Genomic DNA, 21,839 nt, shown 5'->3' on the forward strand with positions numbered 1-21,839 from the left:
GCTAAGAAAATATAGTGATATAAATGCGGTTTGATCCACCTCGAACAATTTCATAGTGGTGCATCACGTCTAAGACACTGTGCGTTAGAACTCTGATTCTGAAATGCAGATGTATCGTACATATCTGCTCCTACCACCCAGGGAAATCCTGGCAACAAACAACTTAAACGGCCCCATCCAGTGACAGCGACGATGTGAGGTGAAGTGGCCTTGGGCACTGGCACTCATGGGCTCCGTCTGGGCGGCCTGCACCATGGGAGCTCTGGGCCTGGAGCTTATTTGATCCTGTCAGGAACTCTCCGGCCACTGCACCTTCTCCTTGCCAATACCCATCAGCCACTATGCCCTGGGCACTGCAATCTGTCATGTGACCACTTTTCACAACCATGAGGACACTGTCCTGAAGCTGCAGAACCAGACCCAGGTGGCCAGAATCTAGCCACCAAGCGTTTGGCTTCTCCCATTCCACCCTAGAAAGCCCTCCTTCCCATCATTCATGAAAATCCAAGTTTAATTCCTAAATAAAAGCAAAACTACTCAACCACTGCTAATATTCTGGTACCATTTACTTTATAGCTTCATTATTAGCTGTTGTTACATCAGTCTTTCATATCCTACCCTAAAATTCCTTATTCTCAGGGCTATAAACTAAAAGTGTGGTTCAGGGGCTGGAGAGATGGCTCAACATAGAAGACGATGTATACCCAGGTTCAACTCCCAGAACTCTCCTGGCAGCTCACAACTGTCTACAACTCCAGTCCCAGAAGATCTGATACCCTTTTCCAGTCTCTGAGAACACCAGGCATGTACACGCATACATGCAGGAAAAACATTCATAAAATAAAATATTTTTTAAAAAGTATCATTCACAGGAGAGAATAGTAGAAAGAAGAAAGTCAAATACCACATTTACACTCATCTGGGGAACAGATTTAAATATATACATAAATACACATATGCAGTGCACACGCACACACTCAAACACCCACACAACATGAAAACAGAGACTATCGAGTGGAGGAAGGGGCCATCATGAAAGAAGACATGGGAAGGTTACAGAAGGAGGTGAGATGAGGAAAGTACAGTGACACACACCATGGAAACATCACAAAAACTCTCTATTTTGGGCCCATCAGAAAACTTCTTGTTCCTCCCCTTTGCTTTCCCACTCCCTTTATCAAATCCTACTCTCTCCTTCTTTGTATTCCATCCTGGCAGAAATGAAGATATTCTAAATAGACGACTCAGAGCCTGGAAAGATGGCTCAGTGTTGTGGAATATCCTTTACACTGTGTGAAGATGTGTCACTGCGACTGGTTTAATAAAGAGCTGAAAGGCTACTAACTAAGCAGGAACAAGTTAGGAGGGACTTCTGGGGACAGAGAGCTCTGGGAAGAAGAAAGGAGGAGTTGCCAGTCAGACGCAGAGGGAGTGAGACATGCAAGAGGAGAGGGAAAAGTCACGAGGCATGTGGCAACATATAAATGAATAGAAATAGGCTAATTTAAGTTATAAGAGCTAGGGGATAAACCTAAGCTATAGGCCAATCTTTCATAATTAGTAAGTCTTGGTATCATTTTTTAGTGAGCTGGTGGCCTAAAGAAAAATTTATCTACAGCTCAGTAGTTATGATCACTCACAGCTACTGCACAGGACTGAGTTCAGTCCCCAGTACCCACATGGTAGCTCACAACTACCTGTAACCCCAGTTCCTGGGAACCCAACGGCTTCTTCGGACTTCTCTGCACACCAGTCTTACATGGGCTGTACATACATATATGCAAAATACTTATACAACATAAAATAGAATAAATAAACCTTAAAAAACTGTTTAAAGACATAGTCCAGTTGTGACCCTTTAACTGACTACAGATTGTTGAGAAAATCAACCCCAAGAAATCAGAATTTCTCCAAGAATCTCACTCTAGAAGGAAAAAGCTGAAGCCTGATGCTAAGCAAAGCAGAAACCTGTCTCTCAGGAAACAATTTCATCTAGCTTTGATTACTTGTCAGACTACCTAGCAGGAAAGACTAAAGTCGAGGCAATGGTAATGGGCAGGGCCACATCTTGACTAGGACTACTTAGCTATAAAAACTCCTTGCCCTCTATTTAAACCCTCAGGACCCCAAAGACGGGCTGGGGAGTCACTAGACTCCTTACTCCTGCCCAGTGAGGCCATACTGAACAAATACTTTCTCTGGCCTTTACTATTATTATTTGTCTCTCTAAGTGGCCTACTGTGATGAGTGACTAGACCTAGCTTGCTAGGACTGCCAGGGCTCTTAACCCAAGAACATGGTAAACAATTTCATACTGCAGGGTCCAGACTAATATCTAGGGCAGTCATACTAAAGCATGTGATGCCAAGCCCAATACATGACTGGGTGGCCTGCACCACTCCACTTCCCTGCCTCGTGCGGCTGTGGGCCCTGCCAGCACAGATGGCCCAGAGAGCAGTTCATGTAAGAGGAAAGCACCCACCTCACCAGGAGGTGAGAGTGAAGGTCAGGCTTGCAGCTATCTGGGATCACATCGGTCCCAAAAGGAAAATGACACCCCCCTTGACTTTATTACCTCATTCTCACCCTCTAGGAAGAGATTCTTAGTTTCCTACCTACATTTAAATATATATATATTTATGAATATATAGAGCTGGCTTTGGAGTTGAACAATGACTCTGTACTTCTCTAAACTCAAGTGTGTTGTTAAAAAGAACATTCAGAGTTTCTGTCTCATATGGAGAGCCATCTGGTATTGGAGAGAAGGAAGACTTTAGAAAATCTTACTTTCTCCATGTCTATTTTGTCTATACCATATTCTTTATTGAATGTATGTCTCTATGAATAATGTTTAAGTTTTCCACGATGAACAATAGAGTTTTCTACAGATCCTTTCCCTGCAGTAATCTTTGAGGTTTCCAGGAAGAAGATGGGGCCCCACAGCAGCAACTCTACGTGGTTGAGATGACACGTGATGCTGATAGCACTGCTATAAAACTGGTTTTGGGGTACCAGATGCTGAAATGGTGCACCTGCTCATGACGTTTTGGCCAGAACTCCAAATAAAAACTTTGGAAAAAACCCTATCGACTGCTCAGAAATCGTTTGCAACTATGGTAGACAGTAATTTTGAAACTTAACCATCACTTTACTTTTGCGGGATCCCATAAAGAGAACATCATCCCCATGACAGCTGGAAGCAATTCTAGAGGACAGCATCCCCTCTCCCAAAGAAGTTTGTCCTCAGGGTTGGGAACACCGTTTAGGGGTTGATTATATAAGGTAGAGGGTTGAAATGGAAACTATATAGGTTAAAAAAAATAATAATAATAGTGGGAAACAGAGTGAATATTTGTGAGCCATTATTTATGGATAATTTATATCAGTATAGTTTTGTATATTGATACAAGTTCAAATTATATTTGTTATTTCTGTTTACAATATTTGTACACCTATGCAAAGTTATTCTGTCAGATTGTATATATGCATGTTTCTATCTCTATTTAGGACGTTTTGTATATTGATACAACTTTTAGGATATATTTTCATATTGCATTATATATTATTCTTACTTATATATATTATTAATTACATTATATATTATTCTGATCAAGATACTTGTACACTGTTTACTTTTTGAGGTCATTGTTCTTATTTGCTGCACATCTATTTATAAATTATTTAATATTATGACATGAAGTTTTTAGTCTTTAAGTTATACAGGCATTAAATATTATAGGTCAATAGTTGTTCATGTTTGTTATACATATAGTCAGATTAATTAGGTTCTTTAGATACATAGAGATTGTATTCTGCCTAGATAGGTAATCTTCAACCACTTCAAGGATATGTAGAATATGGCATTTAAATAACTTAGGGCTCTGTTGACATGAGACATGATTGCTCCTGACAGCACCAATCTATTCCTTAGAGAATGTTGAGTACCAAAGACACTCCATTTGGAGCATGTTTTCTTCTTGGCAAAATTGGCCTTTGGGCAAAGAACTGCCATCAACCACTGACAAATGTACAATGACCAGACAGGACAAGCAGGATACAAGAAAAAGACTGTCAAACCTTGCCAAGACAGAGTAAGACAGTTCTGAAAAATTCCGTGCCTCTGAAAATGGTCTGTCAGTTATGCTAGGCCTTAGCCAAAATTGGTTGCTTCAACATTGCATATAAGACTTTGGGTGATTGCTCAGGTAGCCAATTGTCTCCATCATATACTGCTCACTTTGGAAGCTGCTTGATTGCACTTCCTGCCTATTCAAGTGATATCTCCCTTCTCAGGTCTATGATGGGGATGAAGATTAGATAGTCATAGTTGTCTTCCTCTTATGATTTAGCTGAGACTCTTTGGAATAGAATGTTTATTAAAACATTTGTCATGTATTCCTTGCTTAATATTGTTTATGTTGGTTATAATTTTATGCTTGATATCTGTTCCTATTGTATATAGTTGTATTGGGTTTGAATCACTCTTCTTTAGACAAAAGGGGAAGGTGATGGGGGAAGCTTTGTTAACCAATCATCTTTAAGAGGTGGAACCTAGTTAAGGCATGTCTTCCTGGAGCCCAAGAGAAAATGGGGCACGGACCACCAGGTACGCTATCTCTCTCTCTCTCTCTCTCTCTCTCTCTCTCTCTCTCTCTCTCTCTCTCTGGTACTCCTGCAATACAGCTGAGCTTGGACTTCTAGTTCCTGTTTCATGAGTTTTCCCCTTATAATAAACAAAAATATAATTGTTTTATCCTTTAGCTAGCCTGGGTATTTCCCATATTGAGCTAATTTCTACAGAATCCACATTCAGATTAGCCATGGAAAATCAGACATGAGTTTTTGCCTAATGCTCTTTATATCCACTGCTACAACTGGCCTCTTGCCCCACAAGAGGTGAAATTCATGCCTGGTGTTATAAACATGCTCAAAAGCAATGGCTACAGAATCCATTGGCCCTAGGGGAAAAAAAAAAAAAACTATTGATGTTTTTCTAAATGGTCATGGTATCAAACTGCCTTCTAAATACTTATGCTTATATCTATAGAACTGTGACGCTTCCAACCTTGGTCAGAAAAGTTTCATTTTCTAAGATTTATTTATTTATATTTTATGACTGAGTTCTTCCATATATATTTATATACCATGTATGTGCAGTGTCCTTGAAGCCAGAAGAACTGGCGTTGTAGATGGTTGTGAGCTGACATGTATATTCTGGAACTGAACCCAGGTGTTCTAAAAAAAAAAAAAAAATCAGCAAGTGCTCTTAACTCCTGATCCATCTCTCTAGCCCCAGACAGGCTTCTTATTGCAGGGAGCAGTAATTAATGCATGAAAACATTACTGTTTACAGTACTAAGAATAAGTAACTGTGATGTTTAGTTCAATACATTCAGGAAGAGGAGGCAGAAAGAATGTAAGAGCTGAAGAATAGAGATGAATGCTGCAAAATATTGTCTTTCTAGACGTGACATGGCTGTTGCACAGATGAACTCACCTCCACAGGATCAAGCCAGTTAAAGCAAGTCCAGCATGGAGAGCCAAGGACCCAGGCCCCACCCCTACCCGAGGAGCTCCTGGCAGTTGATGACTACTCAGGGAGAGAGAATCGCTTTTCTTTAGGAGTGTGGCCACTAGAGGGTTGTCCATGCCCTAGTAGATAACTGCACACCCATACACATATGAGCAGCACCTATTGGACCCAATGGGTTAAAAAAATAAGTAAATAATTACAAATAGAGGACAAGAAGTTGGGAGGGAGATGTGGTGGAAAGCAGGAGAGAAGAGTAAAGGGATAATACTATCAACATACATTGTAACACACACTGCATATGTGTATGAATTTTTAGAGGAACAGATAAACTTTAAAATGTAGTTCATAATTTTTACCTAGTAAAATATAAATATTATTTCAATGTAAAAACAAAACAAAAAATCAATATTTTGTAGACTAACTAAAATTAAAATTAATTTTGAAAAATTCTGAAAAAGAGCCAGAAGTACAAAATTAAGTAACTCGTTGTTATGTTTGAATATGAAATGTCCTCCATAGGGTCATGCATTTGAACACTTAGTCCCCAGGCAATGGCCCTGTTCTTAGAAGAACATAGAAACTGGGAGCTAAGGACCAGCTGAATGAAGTGGGTCACTGAGAGGTGAGCTTTGTAGGGTACAGCCCAGCCCCATTTCCAAACTGTGTTCTCCATTTTCCTGATTCATTGGATGAGACCATGCAACCTTGCCCTCCTGCCACCATAGACAAGAGCTGTCCTGAAAACACACCTTTTCCAGCCTGAGCGGTGAGGTAAAATGAATCCACTCCCTGGTGTGGTGGTGCACAACCTCAATCCCAGCAGTTGGGAGGCAGAGACAGATGGATCTCTATGTGTTTAAGGCCAGCCTAGCCTACAGAGGGAGTTCCAGGACAGACAGAGCTATGCAGAAAGTCCCTGTCTCAAAAAAAGAATCCAGAAATATAATAATCATAATATCTATCCCCCTTATGAGGTTTTTGTCAGGTATACAGCTGGTACTCATTAGCTTACACACTCTCATCCCTCAAGTAGCATCATTCACGTACCACACAGAAACAGAAACAGCTTTCACATTACACACAAGGAAAGAAACAATGCGATAGGTGAGAAGATCCACAGGAACTATCAATGAATACAGGGCTTTAATTATTTGTTATCAGTACTATCATTGTTACTAAACTGCATTGTTATAATACAGTCATTTGGAAATTTAAAAAATAGCTAAAGAGCTGTATTTATCACTTGTTTCCACTATAACAAAAAAGATGACAAAAAAAGTAACTTTAAAAGCAGAAAGGAGCCAACAAGATGACTCAGCAGGCAAAAGTAACTGCTTCAAAGTCCGAAGCCAATTCCTGGGACCCACATGAAGGAGAAAGCTAACTCCAGTAAGTTGTTTCCTGACCTCCACAAATGTGCCAGGGCATGTGCACTCGAGAAATAAAAATGTTTAAAAAATGTATCTTCCATGGCTTTATACCGTTCAGATGTTCAGATCATGGTATGCTGGCTTCTTTGCTAAAAGGCCCAGAGTAAGGCGGAATGTCATGGCAAAGAGAATGAACTGAAGCAGAGCTACATACATCATGGCAGCCAGGAGGCAGAGCGAATAGAGAGGTTCTGGAGACACATTACACTCCTCAAAGGCACATCCTCAGCCATCCACTTCCTCCACCTCCCAGTAATGATGTGAAATTATAAATCCATCCACAAACCAACCCTTTGATTAGGTCAGAGACTCATGAACCAGCCAGGGACTAAGCCTTCCGCACATTAGCCCTTCTGGAGATAGTTCCTATCCAAACAGTAACAGACTCCTTATATAAAAGAATTAAAGGATTTGGGATAGCTCATGAGTACTTAGAATTATCCGCTGGCACTTACTAGAATACAAAATTTGAGCAAAACTTCCAAGCTCCAAAACAGAAGAAACAGCAAAACAAAACTTCAGAAAAGAATTTCCTTCAACTGTATACAACTGACACAGATGAGGGATTCTGACAGCGGTTATCTAAAAATCACCCAGTCCCAGCTACAGAGAGACTCTATGCCCATGAAAGAAAACCATCTACCTTCTGCTTTGATTCTTGTCAGGGCAAGGAACTCACTGTTCACCAAGCATGCTTATTATCTCGTCACCCTCATCATCATAATAATAATCATGCTTACTATTCAAAATTGTTTAACCACTGAGAGCCCAATCTGCCTTCTTGCAGGTTTACTTCCTACATCAAAACAACCCTAAAGAAACATACTAGACTTTTCAAAAAAGCTCTTCATACAGATTTCTATGCCACTTAATATTTGAATACACATTTAAATAGTTGAAAGGATTCAAATATACTAAATGTGCAGATTCAAGCAATGATTAAAAAAAATGAGCCAGGCAGTGGTGGCGCATGCCTTTAATCCCAGCAGAGGCAGGCGGATCTCTGTGAGTTCGAGGCCAGCCTGGTCTACAAGAGCTAGTTCCAGGACAGGCTCCAAAGCCACAGAGAAACCCTGTCAAAAAAAAAAAAAAAAAAAAAAAAACCTCTGTCCTGAGACTAACATACACAGAATGTGATCCTAGAGAATACAAGAAAATTCAATGAAGGGCCAGAGAGACTGCTCAGCAAGTAAAGTGCTGGCCACACAGGCCTAGTGACCCAAGTTTGAAACACTGAAGCCACATAAATGTGAAAGAATACTGACTCCCCAAAGTCTTCTTTTGACTTCCACAAACATGCCCCACAAACAGTAATAAACGAACCTTTTTAAAAGGAAAGAAGAAATCTTGATTAGGAAGTACCTCTTAAATAAACACAGCGGAACGTGGCTGAACTTCCAGCTGACTAGGAAGGCTGAAGCAGAAGCTCTTTCCACGTGTGAGGGCTACCTAGATAGACTACATCAAAAGTTCATGACCAGCCTGGGCAACTATGCAGGACTCTATCTCAATACAAAAATGGAATAGGGAATTAGATGTGATAGCATGAACCTTTAATCCTAGCAAGTGGGAGGCACAGTCAGGCAGATTTCCATAAGTCTGAGGCCAGCCTGATCTACATAGATAGTTTTAAGCCAATCAGGGATACGTAGGACATACCCTGCCAAAATAAATACACACACACATACACACACACACACACACACACACACACACACACACACACACGAAGAATAAAACTACAAATGATAGTTTGACTCTTATTTTGGAGACAATGGTTTGAGATATATACTATTGAGAAATTTTTTGAAACATTTAAATCTTCCTCTTTTTTACAGTATTTCATAGACTCTTCAAGACCAAAGGCTTTTAAACTAGGAAAAGGTTGAAATCAGCAGGAGTCAAATGCTGACATCACTTGTGAACTATGAGTCCTTACCCTCATTAAGACTCTATTTTCACGTCTGAAAAACTGGTATTAAAAGTTGAGGAAAGCCAGACAGTGTTGGAGCATGCCTTTAATCCCAGGACTCAGGAGGCGGAGACGGGCAGATGTCTGAGTCTGAGGCCAGCCTGGTATACAAAACAAATTCCAGGACAGCCAGGGATATACAAAGAAACCCCTGTCTCAAAACTCCCCTGAAATAGGTAAAGGAGAGTGGGGGTTTGATAGGAATACCCCCATAGACTCATGTGTTTAAATGCTTGGCCCATAGGGAGTGGCACTATTAGGGGGTGTGGCCTTGTTGGAGGAAGTGTGTCACTGTGAAGGCAGGCTTTGAGGTCTCACAAGCTCTAGCTAGGCCCAGTGTGACAGCCTCTCCTATTGCCTGCAAATCAATATGTAGAACTCTGAGCTCCTTCTCCAGCACCATGTCTGCCTGCATGCTGCCATGCTTCCCACCATGATGAAAAAGGACTAGAGCTCTGAAACTGTACGCCAGCCCCAACTAAATGTTTCCTTTGTAAGAGTTGCCATGGTCACGGAGTCTCTCTACAGCAACAAAACACTAACTAAGACTAGGAGAAAGCTTAGTCAGTGACGTGCATGCCACACGAGCGTAAAGGCCTGAGTTGAGATCTGTAACTCCAGCTCTCGGGGAATAGAGACAGGTGGATCTCTGGAGCTCACTGACCAACCAGTCTAGCTGAATGGTGGAGCTTCAGGTCCAGTGAGAGACTCAGGCTCAAACAGTCATAATAATAATAACATGGAGAGAAACTGAGGAAGACATTCTACGTCAACCTCCAGCTTCCAAACGCACACGCACAGGTGCACAAACACAAACATATGCACACTCATGTCACACACAGGAAAAAAGCAGGATAAATAAAAGGTAGCTACCGCATAGAATGTTAAATTAGTTAAATTAATTATTTGGTGGCCATGTACATAATGAACCACAATGCACATTTCCCACTAGTTGTAATTCTGCAGTTCAAAAAATCCTGAGCATTATCTCCCCATGTGGCTTATAAATTAAGGTGTTTAAGACATGGCTATATTAATTTTAGAAAGGCAAGTGCATTGATATATTTACTTTCTAGTGTATAAATATGTTTCTGGAACTGCTTAGAAACTTTACAGCAAAAGAGCATCCCCATATTTGCCTACAAGGCCATTTGCATACGTCTTACAAAGACCTATACTCTCTGGTCTACCACAGATAGCAGCTTTATATTAGTATATAAAGTACTACATATTCAAACTCAGCAATCCTAAAACCTTCACACAGATTTAGAATTTTACCATAAGATACTTACAAATTCAGTTTTGTAAAGCTTTCTTGTGCATTATGCTTTTCTCGCTCATATGCACTTTCGACTTCTTTAAATTCATTCTTGATCATTTCCAGATCAGCAACAGCCTCTGCTTGGCTGGCTTTTTCTACTTGTAAAGCTCCTTCAAGGTCTCGAATCCGTAACTACCAGATGACAGAGAAGTAGTTTTAAAAAGCTAAGAAATGTGTTTCCATCTTAAATTGAATAGACTATTTTATCAGCCACAGATTGTCATTTATCTAAATATTCCTTTCTTTCTGTTTTGGTTTAAAAAGAAAATAAACAAGCTGGCCTCAAATCCCAAATCCTCCTGCCTCTGCCTCTAGAAGAATGAAGAACTGATATGAAAAGCATAAACTAACACAGTATTATCCAGCCTATCAATGTGCTTAATCTTTACCTTCTAATGCATTCACATTTCTTTCATAAAATATTATAAGTGGTTTTTGAAAACTAAAAGAAACATTATGACATGAATATTATTAAAAGCTTAAACATGGGCTAGCAAGATGGCTCAGTAGGTAAAGGCATTTGTCACCTAGCCTAATGACACAAATTCAATCATCAGGACCCACATGGTAGAAGGATAGTATCAACTCCCACAAGCTGTCTTCTCTGGCCTTCATGTGTGTTTTGATGTGCGCATGCGTGCGCGCATGCTCAGACACACACACGCACATACACAAATATGAGCAATTTTAAATTTAAAAAAAATAAAGCTTAAACAGATCCCTTCACCCCCAGCAAATTTTTACTGTAGAAGAAGAACCTTTATAGTCAACAACACTATCTGACTAAGATATTCACGGTAATATGACTTGATAACTTGTATTTCCTTAATACAGTCTGGAAACAGGACAGTGTAGGGAGAACTACTAACACAATTGGCTTGAGGTAGGTTTAAAGCTGGGTGATGGGTGTACTATGAGTTGGTTTTAATAATTTTTCAGCTTTTACATATATATGAAATTTTGCATAATCAGTATCTTAAAATTGATGCTTTGTACCTGCCCACAACAGAATAGACACACAAGTGCATTCTCTCAAACCAATGATTTATAGCTCTTAAGTAGCTATATACCACTTTAAGGAGAGTCTGCTGGATGCTACAAAATAATGTATTACTCATACATCCTGAAGATAGCAAAGTCCAGACCAGTGTTCACAGGGTGAACCTTGAAAAATGGTGAAAGAATAAGAATAAGCAGACAAGGGAGGAACAAAATACTCTGCAAAGTGTCAAGTGGTGATAGCTCACGTTTTTCAAAATGTTGCAGTTGGCTCTTGAATCCAAATGTCAAAAACCTAGCGCCCTTAACAGCACTATTAGGCAATACCACAGACCGTCGGGAGGTGGGATTGTATGGTTGGCCCTCGCATGGACAAGAACGTGGCCTCAAGTAGATGGTAGGACCCTGCTCTCTCTTGCTCTGCTTCCAGGCTCACGAGGTGAGAGGAGAGTGTACTCCACCATGATGAGATGCTTCACCAGAGAACCTCTTAATCATGGACTTAAGAACCATGAGCCAAATAAAACCTTATCTCTTTAGAGTTACAGGTTCCTGGGTTAGGTTGTCTCACGTATTCCATTATAGTCACAGAAAGCTGACTAATTTTGACACAAGCCATTGAGTCTCTGTCACAAACACTGTACTCTTCCATTGCAGTACAAATGCCCCACAGATGAGACAAGGGCAGACAGTGGTGGTGTTCTGGCCTGAGGCTACAGAGTACCAACATCTCCCCTAATAGAGTATCTGAAATTGTACCCTTACCCTAAATACAGTGCCAGCATTGTGTTACCATTCTCAACCACACCTTAGCTTCCTAGTGGTTACAACCAGAGAAAATTCATGCCAAAAAATATGTCTACATCTTACCTGAATAATTTCAGAATTAAATTTTGATTCCAAATGTGCTGCTCTTTCTGCTTCAATGTTCTCTTCTAACTTCCTTACTCTTAGAGTAGTTGCCTAAAAACAAGTCAAGTTTAAACACATAAACATTGACATTAAAAGTATATAGAGAACGCTAATCACAGAATTGTGACTTTAGTTGACTTACACTGTGTAGCCAGGATGGCCTAGAACCCATGATCCTCCTGCTTCAGCACCCCAAGTCCGAATACAGGTATATCCCACTATACCTGTCTAGCCCCATGTCTCATACTTTGCAGGTGGGGAGTGTGAAAACAATGTCCAAAAGGAATGCACCATCAGGCTGGCCTCAAACTCACAGAGATCCACCTATCTCTGCCTCTCGAATGCTGAGAAGGCATGTATCACCACCATCCACCTAACACAGTCTTCTTAAAAGTAAAATTTTAACATTTAATAATTAGTTTATTTTGAAAAACAAGTATCTCATCTGAAAATGAAACTAGTAAATCTCAATAGTCTAAACAGAAATGGGAGATGATGAGATTTCAATGCTTGATGATATTGATTAAGGTATTGCGATTGTGTAGTTCATTTAAAAATGTATAATGTATAATTAGAAAACATAGGTTGTTAATGGATAATCATAAATAATAGTCAAGTTTGTAGTCATGTTAATTAGATTTTCTAGATATATAGAGATATATTTCAATTAGATAGGCATTCTTCATATCTTTCAAAGACTGCAGAATATGGCATTTAAAATATTTTAATAACTTAGGACTTTTCATGACAAGGAGACACGTCTGCTCCTGGCAGCACCAGCTACTTCAAGAGGAAGATGGGCAGCGAAGAGGATCCTTATGGAATTTGATAGCCATTTGGGCAAGAAACTGTTCTTGCCTGGACTGTTGCATAAACTGGACACAGAGAACCCGCTGAACTTGCCTAAAGGTGAGATGGTCTTTCGGGGTTCCTGATTCATGAAACAGTCTGCGAGACATTCTGCAGGACACAGCAGAAAATGACTGAACTGTCTTTGAAATTTCCTGCTTCGTGGAAATGTCTCTGGATACCATGGGCCTGTAGGCCAAAGAGGGATGCCCCAACGGTACAGAGGAACTTTGGGTGACTGTCCAGGCAGTGAGATGTCTCTGTCATTTCTAGAGTTTTGGACTTCCTGTTTACTTAGGTATTATTATATCCTTCTGGAGTCTTTGATGGAGTTGAAGAATGAATATAGTTTTCCTTAGTTATGATAAGAGATAAAATAGATATAAATATTGTAACTGTAATTCTTGCTTGATAACTGTTTTGTTATATGTAATTTTGCTATGTTAAGTTAAAGCCTTCTTTTTTTTTGTTTAAACAGAAACAGGGGAAATGATGGAGGAAAGACATTGATTAATTATAATAAAGAAACTGCCTTGGCCCATTTTATTGGTTAGAGCATAGGTGGGTGGAGTAAACAGAAGAGAATGCTGGAAGAAAGAAGCTGAATCAGAGAGTCGCCATGGTTCTCCTACTCCAGACAGACAGCAGGTTAAGATCCTCCCTGGTAAGCCACCTCGTGGCCTACACAGAATATTAGAAATGGGTTAGAACAATATGTAAGAGCTAGCCAATAAGAGGCTACAGATAATGGGCCAGGCAGTGTTTAAAAAAATACAGTTTCCATGTTATTATTTCAGGGCATAAGCTAGCCATGCGGGCGGCCAGGTGCCGAATGCAACACACGTGTGCCTGGTGCCCACGGAGGTCAAAAGAGGACATCCGATTCCCTGAAAATGGAGTTACAGATGTTTGGTACTTTGCAAGAACAAGTGTTCTTAACTGTTGAGTCATTTCTCCAGTCCTATGTTAACAGCCAGTTTTTAATTTTAGGGGTTTTGTCTTTTGTTTTATGTTATTGTTATTGTACTTGCTGTTTTGTTTTGTTTTGAGACAGGATCTCTCTGTTAACCCTTGGCTGTCCTGGAACTCACCATGTAAAGCAGACTGGCCACAAACTTACACCTAACTTGGCCTTCTGAGTGCTAAGATTAAAGGCATTTGCCGGGCGCCTTTAATCCCAGCACTTGGGAGGCAGAGGCAGGCAGGCAGATCTCTGTGGTCTATAAGAGCTAGTTCCAGGACAGGCCCCAAAACCACAGAGAAACCCTGTCTCGGAAAAAAAAAAAAAAGATTAAAGGCATTTAATCTCAGTCAGTAGAGCATGAGAGTCTTAATATCAGGGTCATTGGTTCCAGCTCCATGTTAGGCACCAAATGTAGCATGAATAGTAAGAACAAAGAGACAGAGATTGAGGTTCAACCCAAAAACCGGAAAAGCAAGGCAGCCAAGCCACTAGAGAAGTCTTACCTCTACCAAAGCTGGGCAACAGTAAAATATCCAGACAGCTTCTCTCTCCTCTTATTTTACATTCCCTCTAGTAATGGGAGTAAGGTGTATAACTCCCTAGTACTGGAAGTACTAAAAGTGTAGGCAACCACCATCTGGATTTATTTCTGCTTGTGTAGCCCAGGATGGCCTTCAACTCACAGAGATTCATCTGACTCTGTCTCTCCCAAAGCTTGGGATTAAAGGTGTATAGCACCATTGCCTGACCTACAGTGGCTTTAGTTTTGCCACTGGTCCTCAGGGAAGATTTTTATTAAAATACAAATATACCACTACATTTTCCACCATGTCTGACCAGGTATTTTAAGTTTACGTACACAACTGTTTTGCCTGCCTGTAAATATGTGCACTATTTGTGTGCCTGATGCTGAGAAGGTCAAGATGGGGTATGGGGTTCCCCTGGAACTGGAACCACAGGCCGTTGTGAACCACCATGTGGGTCTTAGGAATTGAACTCTAAAAGCATTTAACTGGAGGCTTGTGTACATATTCAGAGAACTAGTCCACGATCATCATGGCAGGGAGCATGGCAGCAGGCAGATAAGCGTGGCATTGAAACAGTAGTTAAGAACTTACTTTGGCCGGGTGGTGGTGGCGCACGCCTTTAATCCCAGCATTCGGGAGGCAGAGGCAGGCGGATCTCTGTGAGTTCGAGACCAGCCTGGTCTACTAGAGCTAGTTCCAGGACAGGCTTCAAAACCACAGAGAAACCCTGTCTCGAAAAACCAAAAAAAAAAAAAAAAAAGAACTTACTTCTAATCTACAAGATAGAAACAGAGAGAGACTGGTCCTGGCACACACTTTTGATATCTCAAAGCCCACCCCCCAGTGACACACCTTCTCCAACAAGGCCTTACCTCCTAATCTTTCCCAAATAGTCTACCAACTGGGAACCAAACGTTCAAATATATGAACCTATTGGAGCCAATCTCAATCGAATATGAGCATGCACGTACATACACATATATTTGTGTGTGCGCACACACACACCTAAACAGAACTAAAATAATGAAAAGATATAACCATGACTCAATTTCTGTTTCCCATTGGTGAAAAACAGTTCCTTTTAAATTCTGACTTTACATTCTGGGTACAAATCACATTGTATAGTATAGCTGAGAAATTCTTATGCATAGTATAGACTATAATAAGTAATAACCTGGGAAGATCTATACTGATAAAATATTTATGTAGGGGCTCAGCAGTTATGAGAACTAGCTGCTTTTCGAGCGGTCCTGAGTTCAACTCCCAGCACCCACATGGCAGCTCACAACCATCTGTATCAGTAGTCCCAGGTGATCTGACGCCCTCTTCTGATCTGCAAATGTACATGCAGACCATAAAATACAGCCATAAATAAATAAATCTTCTTCAAAATCATGTAAACCTGTAAGATGAAATTGACTCTGTCAATACATAATATTGTTCATTTTAGATTCTGTGGATCAGGAAGCTAGCCAGTCACAAGGAAATAATCTATGGGTGTTGGGAATAAGATTTTAAAAACTAATAAAGGAGAAAGGAATTCAGTCAGTCTAATAATGTCTAAATCCTTTTCTCAGTTGCCAAAAGTATATAAGCAAGTTTATTTATCAAAATGTTGGTCCTGTTTTTTTCAGGGGGGGTGGTGCATGCACAAATACATAAATGCCCTTGTGTGAGGAGACCAGAACAACCTTGGCTGTTAATTCTCAAACACCATTCATGTTTTCTGGCCTGATTTGGGTTTGGGTTTTTGGAGGGAGGATGGAGACAGAGCTTCCTGTGAATCTGGAACTCGCCTAGAAAGCTAACCTGGGTAGCCAGAGAGCCCCAGAGATCTGACTGTTTCATTTTCCAGGGCTGGGTCAAAAGCAAGGTAAGAAATTTAACCAACGGAGCCATTATTATAGTCTCATATTTTATTGAAAAACACAATATTCCATAATTCTGATAAAAGAATCAACAAAATATTTTATTTATTATATGTATAATTCAGTAACTAATTAATGATCTGTTCCCACTCAAAAACATCAGGACCAAAGTTCTAGTCTCCAGGGCAGAACAAAGTGCAAAGAGGCTGAAGTAATAAGTTGGAGATAAACCTTTGTTTTCATACCTTCCTTTCTGGAATAAAATGCCCCCCCCCAAAAAACTAACATGCTGTTTAGTATTGCTACAGTTATCAACAATTAAACAAGGCAATAAAAAAATTATCAAGTCTGAAACAAACACCTCCCAAGAGTAGATTTTTTTGATAGGCATAATTAAATAAATGCCTTCATAATTTTTTTTACATCTTCCAGTCTGGTGAATTAACTCTTAAATCCAGCAGAGGGTGCTACAGTAACACCAACCTGCAATTCTCTCACACATTTACACACACACACACACACACACACACAAACACACCCTGTAATTCCAAAGAACGGTAGTATAAGTCATTAAATGTGTCATTGATATTTTATTCTAACATAATCACAAAATTACCGGCAGAAAAAACATAATTGTGATTAAAGTTCAAATTCAATCCAAATTCTTAAATTTAACTATATATAACTTGTCCAGTAATAAATGTTATAATAATCCGTATGTTTACTAACACTGAAAACAACAGGCTTCTACATATCACAGAAAAACAAACATGATTCTTTTTTAACTTTTTACATTTATTTATTAGGGTGATGTGTACATGCAGAGGTCAGAAGACAACTTGCAGGAACTGGTTCTCTCTTTCCACCCATCTGGACTTTGGGAATCTGACTCAGGTCACCAGGCTTAGTAGTAGATGCCTTAACTTGCTGAGCCATCTTGCCAGCCCAAGTATGTAGTTCTTTGTTTAATATATATCCTGATACTTATTTGATGATTGACATGTTCTTTATGACAAAATACATGCTGAGAGATTTTGTTTGGATAAATACAGCTGTTTTATCTGATTTGTATCTCACTAGATCTTATTAAACATATTCAGATAACCTACTGCCTTTAAGAAAGTGGGTGTTCAATCCTGAAATAGAACCATGTCTAGAATGCTGCCTCCTGCCCAGCCCTGGGAGCACACCACTTATCACTAGGCAGGCATGAGCTGCCAACCCAGCTCAGAGGCAGAACTAAGCAAACACACCCAGATGTTCCCCACACTACGTCTGTTCTTCAGCTCACACGGGCTTATCCCTAAAGCTTCATGACAGCTATGAAAATGTGTGCCAGTGAATGTGCTCAAAGTCTGAACTAGACAACTTTTCTCCACAAATACAATATATTTACCTTAGGAGGTTGTATGTGAACTAAAAGGAATTAGTAAAGAAAATTTTTCTGTGCACTACATAATATAAATATAAATACCATAAAACAAACAGCAAGAAAGAAAACTGGGGAGGCAATCTCACCCAAGTACCTATTAATTAGCCACTGATCCCTAGAGATAGATAGATAGATAGATAGATAGATAGATAGATAGATAGATAGATAGATAGATAGATAGATAGATAGATAGATAGATAGATGATAGATAGTCTGGATTGTGTTCCAGACATTTGCAGTTGCCACAAAATATCAATTAACTCATATAAATGGAAAGTGATAATTATTTTTCCAGATTTTATTATCCAGTAATTCCTGTTATTAGACAACTTCATAACCAATATGGTAATAATTCGTCTGCTGAGGGTGATTCTAAGGAACTGAATCATCAAAAACTGATTAATTCTATAATGATTCTTCAAGAATCCGTTTTATTTTGTTATATTTTAAAGGCCAAGAATAATTTTATTATACATTTGTTAACATTTAACCACAATATTATTCCTCGACTGCCCAGAAGAGGAAAAACAGTCACTAAACTTTAAGTTTTTATTTTGTTTTGTTTTGGGTTTGAGACAAAGTCTCACTGTATAACCTGACTGCCCTTCAACTAACAGAGATACGCCTGCCTCTGCCTCCCGAGTGCTGGAATTAAAAGCCTGTAATACCACAACCAGCTAAACTTTGAGCCTTTAAACTGAAGGTTTCAGGCTTGTGAGATGGCTGAACAGGTAACGGTACTTGCCACCAAACCTGAGTTAGATCCCTGGGAGTCACGTGGTGGAAAGAGAGAACTGACTCCAAAAATTTGCCCTCTGACCTCCATATGTGTACTACAGTACACAAACACGCATGTACACACACACAAAAAAAATACTTCTAAATTCAAGAACTTATAAAAAGCCAGCACCCAAAGACCTCCAAGTTATTTTTACTATCAAAAAAAGACCTCCAAAGAGTCAACATTTCCAGTTATTTTAAAGACAGAAGTACTGTACCACACCATTTACCCAGAGCCATATATTGTGGGGACACAACTAAGAATGAGTTCTTTACTATTTATTATCCTTGTTCAATTGCTTTACTGTCAACTATCTTAAAAGTAGTATTATTAATTAGTCTGACCATTAATGTGGACTCTTTTGTGTGCATGTATGCACATGTAAATGCATATTTGTGTAGGAGGGTACATGTGTGGAGATACACGTGCATGTGTGTGCAGGTATATGAACATGTATGTAGAGGCCAGAGGAAAATATTTGGTGCTATTCCTTGGGAACCACCCACCTTGTTTCATTTTTTCAAACAGAATCTCTCGCTGGGACCTATGGTTTGCCCATTCAGTTAGGGTGGATGGCCAACAAGTCCCAGGGACCCTCCTGTCTCTGTCTCTCCCCAGTTCCTGGACAACAAGTATGCATGAACCACAGCCACACCTGGCTTTTTTTTTGTGGGTTTCTCAGTTTGCACAACAAGCATTTCATTCATATTATTAGTAACAAGAAATCAGATAACAAAAATGGGAAGATTATAAATAAAATCTGTGGATCACAGCTTCTGCTTAGTGTGGAATTACTACCTCAACTTCTTCTAAAACTGCCCTTGTTTGCTGCCAAACCTACAGAGCTAAGTGTGACCCCAGGACCCTAAAGCAGAAGGCAAAACAAATTCCTGTCAGCTGTCCTCTGCTCCACATGTATACCACAGCGCATGGACATGTGAGGACACACACATAAACAAATGATGAACAAATAAAAAAAGTAACCAAAATGTTTAGTTGCCTTTACCTTTTCTTCAAAAATAAGTATTTTACAATTTTTTTTACTTATTTCTAACTTCAAAGTCCATTAAATGTATAGTACTTGTACATATGAACATACAATCCAAGTTCATTGTCATTTACCTACTTTATAGTTGGCAATCAGCACAAACAAGCCCTTAAAGATAATGCCCTACGAATGCATGAAGGCTTTAAAAAAAATGGACTTAGAGGCCGCCTTCATGGGTATTAGGAAAACTGAAGGGCATTTGCCTTCCCCTTTCCCTCAAGAGGAGCAAGGCATTTAGTTTCTGCGGCTCCTCCCCTGCCTCTGTGATCCTCAACAGGACGTGACTGACAGGAGCAAGGCAGCATTTATTTTCAGTCTCCCCACTGCAACCCGCAACAGACGCCTCCGTTCTCTCTCAATTAGGTTTGCATCTTCTCTTGTCTTTTTTTTATTGCATTAAGACTTATTTCCCATGATAATAAACTCTTCTTATTATAAAGAGCTTTACAAAAGCCACAGATATTCTTTTTCCAGTTCACGTTTTCCTTGGTTCCACAAAATATAGCACTGCATTTGTAAAATTGGACAGGGAGCTTGTTTTTTTAAATCTAAGAAACCATTGATCCATGTTATAATGACAAAGCCACACAATGGTATCACATTTTATAAATATGTTATGTATATAGATGTCTAAGCAGTTTTTTACCCAAGTACATAAGAGACTGCCTTCATACAATGTAACTGTTAGAAAATATTCGCAAAAAAATAGTTAACTTTAAAGATTCACCAAAATTTGAACCATTTACTAGGCTAACTATCCTTTATATTAGATGCTTTAACTTGATACTACTGATATTTAAAATGTTTTTATTAAATTCTTAGAAAATTTCTTCTTTATCATAGATTTTGCTATAATTCTTTTAAAATACCACTTACTGCTGTGGGACAGTGGTTTTACCCTGTAAAAATTTGTTTCTTATACTTGTTTAATAAAATGCTGATTGGCCAGTAGCCAGGCAGGAAGCAGAGGTGGGGCAACCAGGCAGGAAGTAGAGGAAGGGTGACGAGAATGGAGAATTCTGGGAAGAGGAAAGGTCAGTCTGCAGCCATTACCCAAAAGCAGAGGAAGCAAGATGAGAATGCCTCGCTGATGAAAGGTACGTTAGCCACTTGGCTAACACAGACAAGAATAATAGGTTAGGATGTAGGATGTAAGAATTAGTTAATAAGAAGCTGAGCTACTAGGCCAACCAGTTTTATAATTAATGTAGACCTTTGTGTGTTTATTTGGGACTAAACAGATGTGGGACCTGGTGGGACAGAAACCTCGGTCAACAACTTATAATTATTTAAGTAACTGGAATTATTGGTAATAGTCTACAAAGTTGAATATAAAACTAGGAAGAATTTTATCTGGAAATTTAACTTCTTGTTCATTATGTCATCATCTGGGCAAACAGCTAAATGTATTCATTTCAAAATAAAACAAAATTTAAAGGCATCTAAATACAAAACTAACAGATGGAGTAAATGATCCAGGCTTTATAAATAGAATAAAAATAAAAACTGTAGGGCAAGTGAGCTGACTTCAAAGGCAAAAGTGTTCAGTCCCTGGAACCCCCATGCTAGAAGGAAAGAACTGACTCCTACAAGTTGCTCTCTGACCCCCACATGCTCACAGTGGTAAGTACATACAGGTACACACATACACACACCACAGAGGTGAATAAATGTGGAAGAAAAGGAAAAATAAAAAGAAAAAAGAAAACGAAGGAAGGAGGGGGGGGAGGAGGGAAGGAGGGAGGGAGGGAGGGAGGGAGGGAGGGAGGGAGGGAGGGAGGAAGAGAGAGAGAGAGAAGGGCATTGCTCCCAGCTGGTCGCACTGCCCTGAGGCTATAGGAGCTCTAAGAGGTAGGACACTTCAAATAGGTAAACTTATGATACTCAAATTAAATCTCATTTTTTAATCAGCAAGATGAAAAGTTAGAGCTCTATGCATCTAGTCCTATCAAAAACAACTGCCCCTTCCTAACCATCACACATACTGGAGATTCATATGCTGAAGAAGAAGCCTAATCAGAGGCTAGACACAGAAATACACAGCAAAGAAAAAGAAAGAAATGCGCAGACTTAAGTCAGAGGCAAGACCACACAAAGTATGACACCCTCTGCATTTCCTTCTTGCATTTTATGACAACCAACCTAGAAATTAAGAACTGGCTCTTAGGAGAAATTATAGAAATGCAAAGTCCTGGACTGCAAC

General features: G+C 39.6%; 1 protein-coding gene across 3 annotated transcripts in view; it reads right to left on the bottom strand.

Moving 5' to 3' along the window:
* Positions 1-21,839, bottom strand: part of Ccdc171 (coiled-coil domain containing 171) — a 329,914-nt gene that overhangs the window by 253,103 nt on the left and 54,972 nt on the right. For all 3 annotated transcript variants that reach the window (XR_007594478.1, XR_007594479.1, XM_050157438.1), the window contains 2 exons: positions 12,126-12,218; positions 10,228-10,388 (listed from right to left, as the gene is read on the bottom strand). Coding sequence is in view for 1 of the 3 variants with exons in the window: in XM_050157438.1 (XP_050013395.1) it covers positions 10,228-10,388; positions 12,126-12,218 (254 nt within the window). In the remaining 2 variants the exon portion in view is untranslated. The remainder of the gene's footprint in view (positions 1-10,227; positions 10,389-12,125; positions 12,219-21,839) is intronic.

This window comes from Alexandromys fortis, unplaced genomic scaffold, assembly GCF_014885135.2.
Source record: "Alexandromys fortis isolate MF-2015 unplaced genomic scaffold, M_Fortis_MF-2015_v1.1 scaffold_64, whole genome shotgun sequence".
In the NCBI taxonomy this organism is placed as follows: domain Eukaryota; kingdom Metazoa; phylum Chordata; class Mammalia; order Rodentia; family Cricetidae; genus Alexandromys; species Alexandromys fortis.